Genomic DNA, 14,622 nt, shown 5'->3' on the forward strand with positions numbered 1-14,622 from the left:
TAGGGAAGGGGACATATGCCTCCTTCCTGTCTTGATTCTTGGTCTTCTGCTCCCTCTGGTGCCAGCCAGAGGCTTCTTGGAGGCCTTGCAGCAAAGGTGTGATAGGCTTCATGAGGAGCAAGCACTAGAGACCCTAGAAGGTCTTCTAGAAATTTCCTCAAGTCACAGGCACCACCTGCCTTCCATCAAAATAGAGTTTATATTCCTCCAATCCAAAAATAGAGAGACATTTTTATGTTTCCACAGTCTGGTCTTCTGGTACGTCAGATGATTCAGTCTCTGGCTAATTAATCTTTTGAGAAAGGCTGGGCAAAACCCACAGACCACTGCAGGCATTCAGTCCTGGCTGCTGAGGCTTCAGGAAGAGGTGGAGCAGGAAGAGGCGGTGGGTGGAGTTTTGGCTTGTGGCACAATCCTCTGCTCCCATTCAGAACTAATCTACAGGAAACTCCATGTCCTTTTTTTTTTATAAGTATTTCCAGAAAACTGCAGCAAATATGCCACAGATAAAGTCCAGTTTAGCAGGAAGCCTGATGTTCAAAAATAGGATCCTATGGAGGTTGAGTGAGGTACCAGGAGGACAAGTCTCTGAAAATGAGATGAAAGAAATTAAAATAAGTATATGTTCCTTAAAAGCAAGCAAACTAGGTAGTTAGCTTTTAGCATATCAGTCCCTGAGGATGAACATAAGCTCTTTCTAGATTCCAAATAACCCTCCATCTAGGCTACGTTCTTTAGGAAACTCAACTACTCACTGATCTTTTGGGGAAAGAGAAAATATCAGATTATTTTTGTGTTCCAGCAGGTCACATTGAGGAGTGGCTCCATAAAAGTTTGTAAAATGTTTCCAGTAGTGGGACTTCTGGTTGTCAAGCAAGGCCACAGTGTCGTGAATACCACTGAGCGGCCATTAATGGGAATGTCATACATGCTGAAATAAGTTATGTCTTATTAGAACATTTCTATCCTGGAGGAAATGGAAATCCTCGTATAAACGTACTTTCTATTGTCACTCTGCTGACATACCCTGTCCCCTGCTGCCAACACAATTTCCTTTAAGGCTTAAAAAATTTAATACACGCTAAAAATTTAACTCATGATTATATAACAAAAAGTCAAGTTTTAGTATTCTTCCTGTTTCCCCTACTGGCATAATGTTCTTCAAAAATACCTTCACAAGTAACTTACCTTAAGGGCTCGGGTCAAATGCAGCATTTGTAAAGACTCCATATGTTCCTAGGTGGCTAAAGGACAGAAACACAAAGATAACTTGCCATGTGGTGCTTGGCCTTGGTGACAGTGCAGCACATGGTTCCTGAGAGACCATGCATGAGCACCCACCTTGGAATCCTGCTTTAAAATGGGAACAAAATTAAATGCTTAAGAGATTTTTGAGATCCCACTTACCAACTCTGGGGAAGTTGCATTGCATGTACTCCCACATTAAGTTCTTGTTAATGCTCTAGGTACTGAGTACATGTTACGCTTCTTGGGAAGAGGAAATCTTTAGAAAATACTCAGCCTTGATATCTGATCATCTGGCCATAGTTTTCTTCAAAGAATGGTAGTACTTCCCCCTATGGGTTTTTTTTTTTTTTTTTAATTTTCATGATGATCAAGAGTTCTACTGACATTTAGTGGGAAGGGGCCAGGGGCACTGGCTATCCTAATAGGCATACGACACAAAAGATTTATCCTACACTCCATACAGTTTTAGAATATCTACTCAATATTCGTGTAGGTGAATAAGCTCTGAGTCTAGAACTTAACTTGCTTTAAATATAAAGAAAGTATTTTTTGCATTTTTAAGTTACAGTTGCCATGTGAATGGAGGGAAGGTTATAATAGGTTTTCCAATCCTTTACTGGAGTCATTCATTAAAAAAAAGTCAGATTGCGCTGGCAATAACTCTGATGCTGTTTGAGTCGCTCACACAGTATTCCTGACTGTTGGTCTTTATGGCTGTTGACCCAAAGGTGCAAGCCTCTGATGATCTCATCACATCCACGAGAGTAGTGCCTCAACTTTAGCATTTTATTTCTATTATATATCACTTTTCCTTTTATTTCTCCTTTACTTTATAATTAGGGCACCTCCTGGTTTTTAAAAGCAATATGTATAGTTAGGGTATATTATCTGTGTATTTTATTTTAGAATTAGTATAGGGATTGTTGCAAAAAATTTGTTGCAAGAAAGGAACATCACGTACAGTCATTCTGATATATTACAATGAGTGAAAGAAAGAGTCAAACTAGAAAAATGTACTCAATCATGAAACATGTCTATCTTACCTGTGAGGGTTCAAGGGACTTTCTCCATCATCTGGAATAAGAAAGAAGATACAAATGATTGGTTTAAAAGAAAAAAACTAGATAAAGGAGAAAGGTCATCAGTGGTAGGAGTCACTGGGGAAAGTCTGGGTACTGATCTTTACCAGGGCTCATTATCAGGGGTGCTTTGGAACAAGCTGACCCTGAGAGGTGGGGCCTGTGTTGGGCTGAATGAAAACATTTGACAGTATGTAATCCAGACTCCACTCATCTTTCTTCTCTTCCTTTTCAGTGACAACCTCTTCTTTTTCCTCTGGTCCTTGCCTTCAGCCTCTTGGCTATTTTTGGTTGCTGTTGATATTGACATCATTGGTTCTTGAAACCCATTTCTTTGGCACTCGAGACCCCCTATCATTGCAACCCTTCCCCTGGTTGGGAAGCTAATCACGTAAACAAATCCATACCCACATAACAAAGGCTGTTTGCCTTCTCTGGTAACATGGGTGACCAGGGCCTTCTGTCTGAATACAAACAACAAGCTCTCATAGTAGAAACTTTAAACATGGCAGTAAGCCTGCCAATTGTCCCATAAAGAGATAAAAGGGGTGAACATCTTGTGGCTAGATAACTGTAGAAAATACTCGGCCAAATGAAGATGAACAAGTATAGTTATTACAGGGCACTACTGAGCCTTCAATGTGATAATGAATGTGCAGTTTGAATTTGCAGGAGAGGAACATAGAGCATAGAGCATTTTCTTATTATTTGATTATAGAGTCCTATAAATTTAAAATCACATTGCAGTGGCTCAGGGAAAAATTCCCCATCCTCACAAATGAATGAATGAATGAATGAATGAATGAATGAATTTATAAAAGTTTATTTATTTATTTTGAGAGAGAGAGAAAGCATGAGCAGGAGAGGGGCAGAAGAAGAGGGAGAGAAAGAATCCCAAGCAGACACCATGCTATCAGCACAGGGCTTGATCTCATGAGCCCAAGATTATGACCTGACCAACTGAGCCACCAGGTGCCCCAAATTTATGTATTATTAAAGATGTTGGAGGATGTGTGGCTGCTGGTCCCTCTACATGGTCTAGAGGGTTCTCTCTCAAATCTAAAGAAAGTGATTCCTACATGGTTATGGAGACTAGGTTCTAAGTCTTAGGAGCTCTTGCCTCTGGCTTCTGGATTTGGTTAAATAAACAGAAATGATGCATGGAGGGACTTATAGCTTTTTAAGCAGAGTGATACTCTTTGTCTATTTTCCTATTCACCCATTGACAGGAGAGCATGTGAAGGAACTTTAGAACACCAGCCTCAATGCAATGGTGGTTCTGTGAATGGAGAGAGTTCACCAGTATGGAACAAGAGGCTCTGCCTTGGAGCGGTTAAGAATCAGAGCTGAAACTCCTCAGTTCCATGAGCGCTCCGTCAGGTATGACAGCCACTCTCAGTCACCTGCATTGGAGCTTTCCTGACCCCTCTGATGCCCTTATAACTAAGGTAACCCGTCCATGAGAAATGATGAAAAGCTCCATTAGCATATGAAAAGAGGTTTATGAACTCATGACGGAGCATCTGGGCCAGACAGAGAATGTTTTAATCCATAAGCAACAGTTCCCTTCCTTCATCCTAGGCCAGAGCTCCTTTTCCTTTGTTTGTTTGTTTATTTATTTTGAGGCGGGGTTGGCAGAAAGAGAGGTGAGAGAGAATCCCAAGCAAACTCTGCATTGTTAGTGCAGGGCACAATGTAGGGCTCAAACCCATGAACTATGAGATCATGACCTGAGCTAAAGTTGGTTGCTTAACCAACTGGGCCTCCCAGGTGCCCCTAGAGCTCCTCTATTGATGAACAGTCTGATAAACACAGCCTCCCTCACAGAGCATCCATTGGGTCACTTTCTTGCTTCAATCCTGCATGAGTCCCGCAAGTTTTCAGGAGAACGTGTAGATCCCTAAGCGTGTCACACCAGGTCATGACTAAGCAGCTACTCTTCACACCTCCAGCTCCATTTCTTGCTTTCTCCACAGCATCTTTGATTCAGAGGAACTCAAATGCTGAACATAGCTCTTGCCTGGCTACTTACCCCTTTCAGGTCTTTCCACACACTATTCTCTCTGCCCGAACTCTATTTCCATTTATTTCCCTTTAGCGAAATTCTTCTTATTCTTCTAAGGTAAGCTTAAAGGAGACTTTTCAGACCTATCAGTTTGGTGGGGATACCTCTCTTTTGTGTTCCAGTCATATCTAGGGTGTATTTTGTCCTAACACAGGTACAACTTCAGTGTTAGCTTAGATTTCACTTATCCATCTCCCTAGTGGGGCTACACAGTCTTCAACATCAGGGCCATTACCCTGAATCCCACTCTCTAGCACCGCTCATCAATAAATGATTATTGCATGAAATAAAGATGAGGAGGGAAGCATGGAGCTTTCCAGTTGGTCTTGGTGGTAACTACAGTTACCTAGACCAGAGGTCCTCAAATGCCAATATGCCAAGTGGCCTCATCAGAATTTAGAGGGGAGGGCTTCTGAGGAATTTGGATTTCCAGACCAATTTCCAGATCTCCCTATATGAGGATCTGTATTTTTTTTCAAAGGTGATTCTGATGCACAGTCAGTTCTCAAGATTACTTGGGCTTGTTTCCTTTGAATGCAAACATGTTTTCAAACATGAACTACTGACGCTGTGGTTTCACGGCCCCTCCCCATGACAAGCAAGAAGAAAAGAAGGAGAAGACTCTTTCCAATTTACCTTTTTGCCTGAAACGCTTTCTGAGGAGAGCCAGGAGGGCCCCACATGTCGCCAAGCCTACTGTAGAAGCCACTGCCCCGCCAAAGTAAGTCAGGGCTTCCTGGATAGTCAGTGGCCCTGCTGCAAAACAAACATGAATGCAGGACATGAGAAGCGTGTTGTGCAGAAGACCACCATTCTTCCAGAAAGGTCCTGAGAACTCGGAGCTCCGAGATCAAATCCTGTGCTGACAACTTGGCCTGAGACATGCAGAAGCCATGAAACTACCACAACTGATTGGGAAATGGGGCCCAATTCTACTCCTAATGCTTAAATATCAAACATAATTTCCACAGGAGTCAGGGGAAGGACCCGAACAAAGTGAATTACTTGATTAAAGAAGTGGAAGCTTAAGCAAATAAAATAAACCATGGGTATTTTTTTTCCTTTGGCAATTAAAGATTCAGTTATGCAATAGAAGGTAGTCATGACAAGTCATAGAGAAAAAAGTGAAAAAGAAAAAGGAAGGTGGATGAAATAAACCATACAAACAGGTATTTAAAAATCCATGTATTTTAAAGGCATGTGATAAAGAAAATTCCTCTGAGATAATTAGGAATCTTCATGAAATAACCTCTGGTTAAAAATGGTCTGAAACTTCAAGATGTATTTACGACACATAGGTTATAAAGACATGAGAAGGCTCATCTGACAATTGTGAGCTCCGCACAGGAGTGGGGATTGTCTGCAGTCACTGAATTTAACTCCCACTGCTCTGTGGAAGGCAAGGAGAGTCTGGTTGATTCATTGTGAAACATTTATTAAACTCAGGGGAAACCCAGTGAAGGAAAGTGAGACTACTGTCAAAAATACACAGAAAAGGGGTGCCTGGGTGGCTCCCTTGGCGGAGCATTTGATTCTTGATTTCAGCTCAAGTCATGATCCCACAGTCATGAGATCAAGTCCCACGTCAGGCTCCATGCTCAGCGTGGAGCCTGCTTGAGATTCTCTCCCTCTCTCTCTCTCTCTCTCTCTCTCTCTCTCTCTCTCTGTTGTCTTTCTCTGTCTCTCTCTTTCTCTCTCTCTTTTCTGCTATCCCTCACCCCCACTCATGCTCTCTCTCTCTAAACTAAATAAAGAATGAATTTTAAAGAAATACACCAAAAGGGAACACTGATTTTGTTACATTCCTTATCAAATGACTTCCTAACCCATATGGGAAATATACCTTGGCAGGTTGGCATGGGAGTTGACCACTGGCCATGCTCTTGGCATGCTGTTCTCGCTGAACCATTAAGTAACTGGCCTTCTGGACAATGGAAGCTGCAGGTTGAGCCGTAGCTGAAAATTCCCCAGGGGTTGGAGCAGTTCATCATGCCTGGCTCAGTAATATGCAGCCCAGAGCATTTGACAGCTGCAGAAAAAGAAATGCAGGAAAAACAAACATGTAGAAGGAAGGTAACAGAGATTATGTTTCATTTGTAACCTGGCTAGCATTGCCAGCAGACGAGGTAGGAACGTAAAAGATGGGAAAGGAGATGAGCCACTTCTGATATTCACACCAGCTCCTCCAATATCACCCATGCTCAGATGTCCACTTAGAGAATGACAGCTCAAGAACTAGGATGGAGTTTTCAATAAATATCTACTAGTGGCTCGATCAATCTTACCTACAAAAATACTATTTTCAAAATTTCACTTCTCAAAAACACTACTGTTCTAAATGTTATTGTTACTACCACGGGCAATTAGCTGGCATGTTAGCATGTGTGGGCTGGCCTCTGTAACTTTGAGTGAAGTAGAAAATGTCACCCCCTTTAAAGGTTCCCTCAGGTAGGGGCACTTGGATGGATCCATCAGTTAAGTGTCCAACTTTAGCTCAGGTCATGATCTCATGGTTCATGGGTTCAAGCTCTGTGTTGACAGCTCAGAACCTAGAGTCTGTGTCAGATTCTATGTCTTCCTCTCTCTCCCTCCCCCTCCCCCACTTGTGCTCTGTTGGTCTCTCTCTCTCAAAAACAAATAAATGTTTGAAAAAATTAAACTTCTGGGAACTTCAAGTTATTGTCCCTAATTTGTAAATAGGAAACTAAAGCTCAGAAAATCAAGTTTAACTCATATAAACATTATTGATAAATGGTGACATTTGCAAAGCACTGTTCCCATGCTCCATGGGTAATACAAAGATGGAAGAGAAATAGTACTTTCCATATGGGGTGGTAGCTCTTCCAGAAGTATCATACATGGCTTATCTTTTTATTTAGGTTCCAGTTATGAAAATATGGGATGTTCACACTATCACACACTTAATGGAATTGAAACTTGTATTTCACTATTCATATACTTGATTTCATGTTCTGCATGCTTGTTTTTCTCACACATTTGGACATTTTACAAATGTTTCCTCCTTTACCTCTTGGAGAGCAAGGCATCTGCTTGTGACTCAGCAAGGGGAGAAGCGACATGCCTGCGGAGGTTACCTCTAACCGATATTGGTGTGGACTGCATGGAGGAGCCGACACGGGAAGCGGTTGTTGGGGTTGGATGGGATTTCAACAGGCAGGTACAATGCTGAGCGTGAGTGCCAGCTGGATGATAGCATCAGAACCACCGCCCCTTTCCCAGTACCTCTGCACGCAGGAGCTCCCGCTGTCCATTGTCCTGAAGGTGTGCATCTGAGCACACGGTCTCCTGTGAGTGTGAATCCAGGGTGGCATCCAAAGTAACACGTGGTATTCGGACCAAAGATTCCCAGGCCATGCCTACAGGACACCGTTCCTTGCTCTAGAGTGACGAGGGTTGGGCATCGAACCTCTGAAATAGGAGCTGATACTACACCTGCTGTGAAAAAATGTTTCCATTTAGAGAGCTCTCAATTAAAAAGAGTGTAACACAGTTAAGACTGACATGGAATAAATGCCTTCCACTCCTTTTTGTAGCAAGAAGGCTCTAGCAATAGTTACTCAAGGAAGTTCAGGAAAATTGGTGATTTCAGGTATGGAAAACCAGATGAGAAAAAAACATACTTAAAAATATCCTTGGAGAGGTAATTCTCTAGGCCAGAGGAAGAATGAGGGTGGGGCACGATGTCAATGTTACCAAGATTGACCAAAAAAAAAAAAAAAAAAAAAAAAAAGGAATATTTGGTGCCGAAATGTAAGAAATTCCATAGGAAGTGAAATACACACAGGCCGATTGCCTGTCCTTGCTGCTTCGTTGGGAGGTGGCATTGCCGGCTGGCCAAAGGTCAGCACAAAACACGGGGTATGCATGGTGCCATCAGCTTTGTCACCAACTTTCCATGTGGCAGAAAGATGTTCATTGACCTCTCTGTACCTCAGTTCATTGATTTGAAAACTCGAGTCAGTAACTCCATACCTTGTACTCCTCATTGCAATGAAGAAAGAGAGAACATTCAATCTACTCAGTAAAGGTCTCTAAGAACAAGCGGCCAAAATTATGAAAGAAAATTTCTGCTTAAGAATAAATATATGGGTGCCTGGGTGGCTCAGTCAGGTAAGCTTCCGACTTCAGCTCAGGCTATGGTCTTGCGGTTTGTGGGTTCGAGCCCCACATCAGGCTCTGTGCTGACAGCTCAGAGCCTGGAGCCTGCTTCAGATTCTGTGTTTTCATCTCTTGCTGACCCTTCCCCACTTTTGCTCTCTCACTCTCTCTCTCTCTCTAAGTAAATAAAAAATTTTTAAAAAGAATAAATATAACTTCGGGGCACCTCAGTGGCACAGTTGGTTAAGCATCTGACTTGGTTTCGGCTCAGGTCATGATCTCACAGTTGTGAGATCGAGCCCTGCCTTGGGCTCTGTGCTGGGGATGGAGCCTGCTTAAGATTCCTTCTCCCTCTCCCTCTGTCCCTCCCGGCTCATGTGTATGTGCATGTGCTCTCTCTCTCTCTCTCATAAAAGGGAAAAATAAAAAAGAATCAGAATATTTTTTATTCACAAAAGAAATAAGTTCTCTTACTCTTTATAAATTCTTAAATCCATAGGCTATGTTTTCTAGATTCTAATAGCTATTTTATATCAAGAAATAAAGCTTTCACAATAATAATACAATAATTGCATACCTGTCACATAGTAAGAATGTATATATACATTTGTTATTTTTGAAGACATTTCCAGAATAAGAGCTGTCTCAGTGAGTGTATATACTACTTTACCTTTGCAGGTCGGTGGAGGTGCTGTCCATTTGCCGGAAGCTGTGCATTCAACATTAATGGATCCCTCCAGCTTAAAGCCCTTGTTACAGGAGAAATGGCAGGTGGATCCAACACTGAATTCTCTGTGGGTGTCAGAACAAGCCAGGTTTCCTTGCTCTGGGGCAAATAATTCTGGGCACTTGATGGCTGGAGAGTCAAATAAATTATGTCATAATCTTCAGGTTTATTTAGAAGCCAGCTCTGCACTGAATTCATTCATTCATCTATTTAACAAATATTTATTGAGCACCTACTAGGTCAGGTGTTTTGCTAGGCAGCAGGTATTCCTCAAAAAAATAGGACAGGTCATTTACTACAGAGGGGGAGGGATGGCGGGCTCACAGAGGGAAGTATAGGTAGAAGGTACAAAGATGAAGTCAAGGATTTGAGCAGTCACACTTAAGAAGCCACCATTTTATCCTCTTCTCTCTGCACTGGTGCTCCCCAGGCTCTCCCTATCCAGTCTGGACCAGGATTCCACTTTTGTCCTTCCTCCTGCCTGAGACCACTTCCTCTTAGATATCCTGCCATCTCCTCGAATTGAACACATCTAAAAATGTAGTGACCATCCTCTGTCTTAAACTATTTCCTCCATGTGGATCCCCAGGGTTTTTTTTTTTTTTTCTTAATACCACAGTTTCGTAGCACAGGAAAGCTGGAGAGCTCCTGGTCAAGCTAGATTAGTCCCTGGAAATTCCCTGAACTGACTTCATGTGGGCTTGCCTCCGGTGCTTAGCTCATGCTGTCCTGAATTTCTTTCTATTTTCATTGAAAAAAATCCCATCATCCTGGAGGATCCAACTGAATGCAGCTTCCGCAGAGCGTCCCCTGGTCCCTGCAGCCTAATGGCTTCTCCTACAAACACACCAGCTTTTTGTTTGAACTCATATGCTGTCTTAACCACATGCCACATCTTCCCTCACTTGCTGGGGGAAGCTAGTCTTTAGCAATCCTTTGCCAAGTGGATGAATATGTGAATTTTTAATTTAATAACCATTTCCTTCATAATAATTTTATAAATTATTGCAGTTATATATTTGTTAGGATCATGTCTTTTTCTCCATTAAATTCTGACATAAGACTATTGTTTATTATCAAATATTTGACAAACTGAGTGACAATTCTTTTTATTTATTCATTTATTGATAGAGAGAGAGAGAGAGAGAGAGAATGCAGGGGAGGGACAGAGAGAGAGGGAGAGAGAGAATCCCAAGCAGGCTCTGCACTGACCATGGGGCTCAAACTCTTGAACTGTGAGATCATGACCTGAAGCTGAAATCAAGAGTTAGATGCTTAACCAATGGAGACACCCAGGCACCCCTATTCTTCCCTTAAATCCAAGTTTTCTGAAAGCAACGCCTCGGTCAGTCAGGCTAATTTTGCTTAGCACTTTTGACTTAAAAACAAAAGAAAATAAAGCCTCTTGAAGTCCTATGTAATACTTCATTGGAATGTGGTATTTTTGGCCTTTATATATCATCCCATGTGTTTTCCAGTGACAGGCTATTCGCCAAAAGATTGTGGATCCTGATTGCCTGAGTCCACTCGAATAACCAAAGTAACATACTGAATTTCAGTTTAGAATGCTCAGAATTTGAGTAATTAATAAATCCACATCTGGCAGATCAATTTCATTTACCAAACATTTATTAAATATATCTATTGGTGTAAGTCATAGACATTAATCATCTGTGAACATTTTCACTAAAACAACTTTTTTGGAATCTCTCAGGATTTCATTATTTAAGCCCAAGAAAATGTATAATGTCAGCTGCAGGAGAGCTGAAAAGACCTTGTATCTTTTCAACCCTGTATCCAGGGAAAAGCGTCTGGCACATAGTAGGGGTTCGAAAAACATTTATCAAATGAACGAAAAAGCTCATGAGCACAATTTAATGTGGATGCATGCTAACGAGTGTTTTTACATGGTCTGAAAAGAAACAGGAGGAGTTACTGTTTAAAAAAAATGGATCCAAGGGACTTTCAGTACAGAAAGAGAATTACTACAGCACTAAATCCACTTGGGGCTACTGCTTTGGTCTGAATTTTGTCTTGTTCCGCCAAGATTATAGATACAGGGTTTTGTTTTTGTTTCATATGTGACAGTCTCTGGACCCTCTTAGGTAAGAATTAACCTCCCCCAACAAAGGCCTCTGAATAAGTTTAAGGATTTGATTTTGAATCAAGTAAGGAAGTATGTTTCCCTGCCTGAGGCAGTCTTGATGAGGCACACGAAGTCTAACTCCATCTGGAATATGATGGGCGCTCAGCAAACGTGGCCAAACTGCATTTGTGGAGGAGCCCCGGGCAGAGGTAGAGGAAGAGATTTTTACCAAGGAATGACCTCTTGGGGAACTTGAAAAAATAGTTCTATTCTTAAGCCTCCTGTAAAACTGTACCCAAACCTGAGCAATTATAAGAAGAATAGGAAACAGATAAGGATTGCTTTTATCACATGCTTCGTGCTCTATTTCCCTGGACTTGCAAGGCAGCACTGTCTCCCGTAACCACTTTCGCGGATGTTTTTCTGTAACTAATGAAGTCAGTGTAGAGGCCTGCATGCCAATGCATGAGTTGTTGGGTCCACTGGTACTGTGTCATCAACTGGCACCATATCGGTTTATATTACTTTAAATAGATTTAGTAAAGTCTTCTCTGTTTCTTTGTACTCTCTTTTGAGTTATAGTTTTTATCAGGAAATTTGGAAAGATGTGTAAATAATAAATTTAACTAAATTGGCTGTTCTAGACTCAGAGTTTAGAAATGAAGACCAGGAACCTGCATGGAGTCAGAGAAATGTTGGAGGAGGGGAGAGAAAAACAGAGATGCGAGCCATGCCAGAGCTTAGAGGGTAACTGTGTGCTGTATTGTAAGACTTGCATGAGCAGGGACATGGCAAAAGAGCAGAGCAAGGACTGGGACTTGGAATAAGGATACTCCTTTCCCCACTAGGGGAAGGCTGATCACTAGGGTTGGGTCCAGGGCCCAAACACGGTCTCCAGAGCGTCAATGACTAAGTGATGAGGAGAACAGTGGTGTGAATCCAGATAGTCCCCCCACCGTTGGGGACATGTGGGTCGTAGTAACCAGGTATAAGCAATTCTGGAAAGGATTCTGGGTCCCAGAGGACTAAGGCAGTGAGGACAGAGAGATATCAGGCAGTGCCCAAGTCCCAGGGGCCAGGAACTGGTGTTCTATCTCGAAAGCAAAGGTCTGTGAAACCACTAAAGAATGAAATCTCTCTTTGCACTCTGAAGTGAGAGACTGAGGCTTCACTGCCACCCGGGCCCTGCTAACTTGGTGGCCCTCACATCCCTCCCAGTGTAGGACTCTGCTAAACTCTGTGCAAAAATCAGGGTTCTGGGGTCAATGCTGCAGGGTTAAAACTTTATGGATTCAGCCATGTAATAAAAGAGGAGGGACTATTTGCCTACATCTATACACTGGAGAGTGAGGTGAAAACACAGGCACAAAAACCAGAGCTCAAGATCAGGCTCGGAAAAGGCTGACAGTTCAGAGCCCCGGGGTTGGCTACGGCTGCTGTTCATGGTCAGGACTGGTTCTAGGCCCTGGATGGGCTGGTCTTCATGGTGGGAGGCAAATGCATCTCTCAAGGAGGACAGAGGACTGGCAAGGTGCGAGGGGAAACGGGCTTCAGAGAATATGGGTGTAACAAACATGGTAGCTGTACGCGTGACTTAAAATTTTAGTGAGATAATTCTTAGACAATTTTTTATTCTTTAGCCTTAACACAGAATGTGGGAAAACAGAGCTTATGGCAAATGTCAATGAAATAAATAAATGAGCAAATGCCAAGTAAGTGAGGAAGCACAAACCCTAGTGTTAATCCCCCTTAGATGTTCTGGATTCCTCAGGTACCTGTAATATAGCATTCTAACAGCAGATGGCAGCATCTTCTATCTTTAACCCCAGCATTCTTGACCACAAGACAGACCTCGGACATTATTGGTCCACTCCTCTCCTTTTGGAATCTAGAAAACTGAAGCCCATGGGTGTCATGTGACTTTTGTGGCACAGGACTTTGGGGAGGAGCAATAGAGTTCTTTGGGTATCAATCTAGCATTCATTCCACAAGAAGGAATAAACAATATTTTAGCTTTTTTTCATATAACACTAATAGACTTGTATCAACATTCTCTCTCCTGTGATCGCCAGGCACTGCCATCTCTGAAGTTCACTTTAGCCCTTAGAGTGGAATCCTGGCCAGTGGAAAAGAGCACACTTATGAGACCGACGGGGAACTTAGGAACCCTGCCATTGGGTGGCGGTGCAGGGTAGTGGCAAAAACACTAGCACTTCAATCAGGTGAGACCTGGGTTGGAGGCTAGCTCTGTACTTCCCAGCTATTTGGCCTTTGCCTGCTGTGGAGCCTCTCAAACCCTCTGTTTCCTGGGTGACTCAATCAGTTAAGCATCATGATCTCACAGTTCGTGAGTTCGAGTCCCGCATTTGGGAGTCTGCTTTGGCTTCTGTGTCTCCATCTTTCTCTGCTCCTCCCCAGCTCGCTTTCTCTCTCTCTCTCAAAAATAAATAAACAATGGGGATCATAATGACCGTGTTCAAAGTTCATGTGGCTTGAATGAGATCCTGCCTATGAAATAGCTGGTACTTCCTGTGTAACCAATAAACATTAGCTATTAGTGCTGGCCTTACTATTACTGAGTCCACTGAACAATAGCTTGGGCCACTGGTGCCTTTGAAAAGTAAATGCGAGCTATGAATTAAGTACTTCAGCAAACTACTATTTTAGAGCACACTATACGCTAGGGCGTCCTAGCCAGATATTCTGCGGGTTGACAAAGATAGATAGGATCCAGCTCCTCCAATCCATTGTCAATAGGGCTTGAGCTTGAGTAAATTTAACCAGGAAATGATATGCTTCAACTGAGCAAGCATTTGTCACACAGCCACTTTCATGCTGTCTAATTGCTGCAGGACGAGAAGATGAAGGAGGCATGGGTCCTGCCCTCAAAGACCTCATAGTCCACATGGAGACAGAGCCAGGAGAGATTTGTGAGATTCTCAAGGAGCCTGGATGAAATCAGTTTCATCCCTGCATCAGCTCGGTGCCTGGGGTTTAGCAGTGCTCAGTGATGGTGAGTGTAGGGATAAATTAAGTCAGTAGGAAAAGGCTTGCTAAGGGAGTAAAAGTCCCAGTGACACAGCTGAATTTCATTACTTTAAGAACTGTGTGAATTTCAGCGAGTCACTTAATCTTTCTGAGCCTCTGCTTCCTCAGGGAAGGACAATGCCTTTCTTCATAATATTTTAGAACAATGGTAAACATCATATGTCACAAATGACAATTAAAATGCTTTCTAAAACTGTGTAATGTTTAAAGTTAGAAGAATATTCAGAGAGAGAAAGACAAAAGATTACCA

At 42.4% G+C, this 14,622-nt stretch overlaps 1 protein-coding gene across 1 annotated transcript in view; it reads right to left on the bottom strand.

The window, feature by feature from the left end:
- Positions 1 to 6: 6 nt before the first annotated feature.
- The window catches only part of SELP (selectin P), a 38,530-nt gene continuing 23,914 nt past the window's right edge, over positions 7 to 14,622 (bottom strand). Inside the window, exons 14-20 of the mRNA XM_029933350.1 lie at positions 9,182 to 9,367; positions 7,636 to 7,845; positions 6,236 to 6,421; positions 5,029 to 5,148; positions 2,292 to 2,322; positions 1,189 to 1,244; positions 7 to 588 (exon numbers count right to left, since the gene is read on the bottom strand). Of these exons, the coding sequence (XP_029789210.1) occupies positions 1,190 to 1,244; positions 2,292 to 2,322; positions 5,029 to 5,148; positions 6,236 to 6,421; positions 7,636 to 7,845; positions 9,182 to 9,367 (788 nt within the window). The 3' untranslated portion in view covers positions 7 to 588; position 1,189. The remainder of the gene's footprint in view (positions 589 to 1,188; positions 1,245 to 2,291; positions 2,323 to 5,028; positions 5,149 to 6,235; positions 6,422 to 7,635; positions 7,846 to 9,181; positions 9,368 to 14,622) is intronic.

The sequence above is a fragment of the Suricata suricatta genome, chromosome 3, assembly GCF_006229205.1.
Source record: "Suricata suricatta isolate VVHF042 chromosome 3, meerkat_22Aug2017_6uvM2_HiC, whole genome shotgun sequence".
NCBI lineage: Eukaryota > Metazoa > Chordata > Mammalia > Carnivora > Herpestidae > Suricata > Suricata suricatta.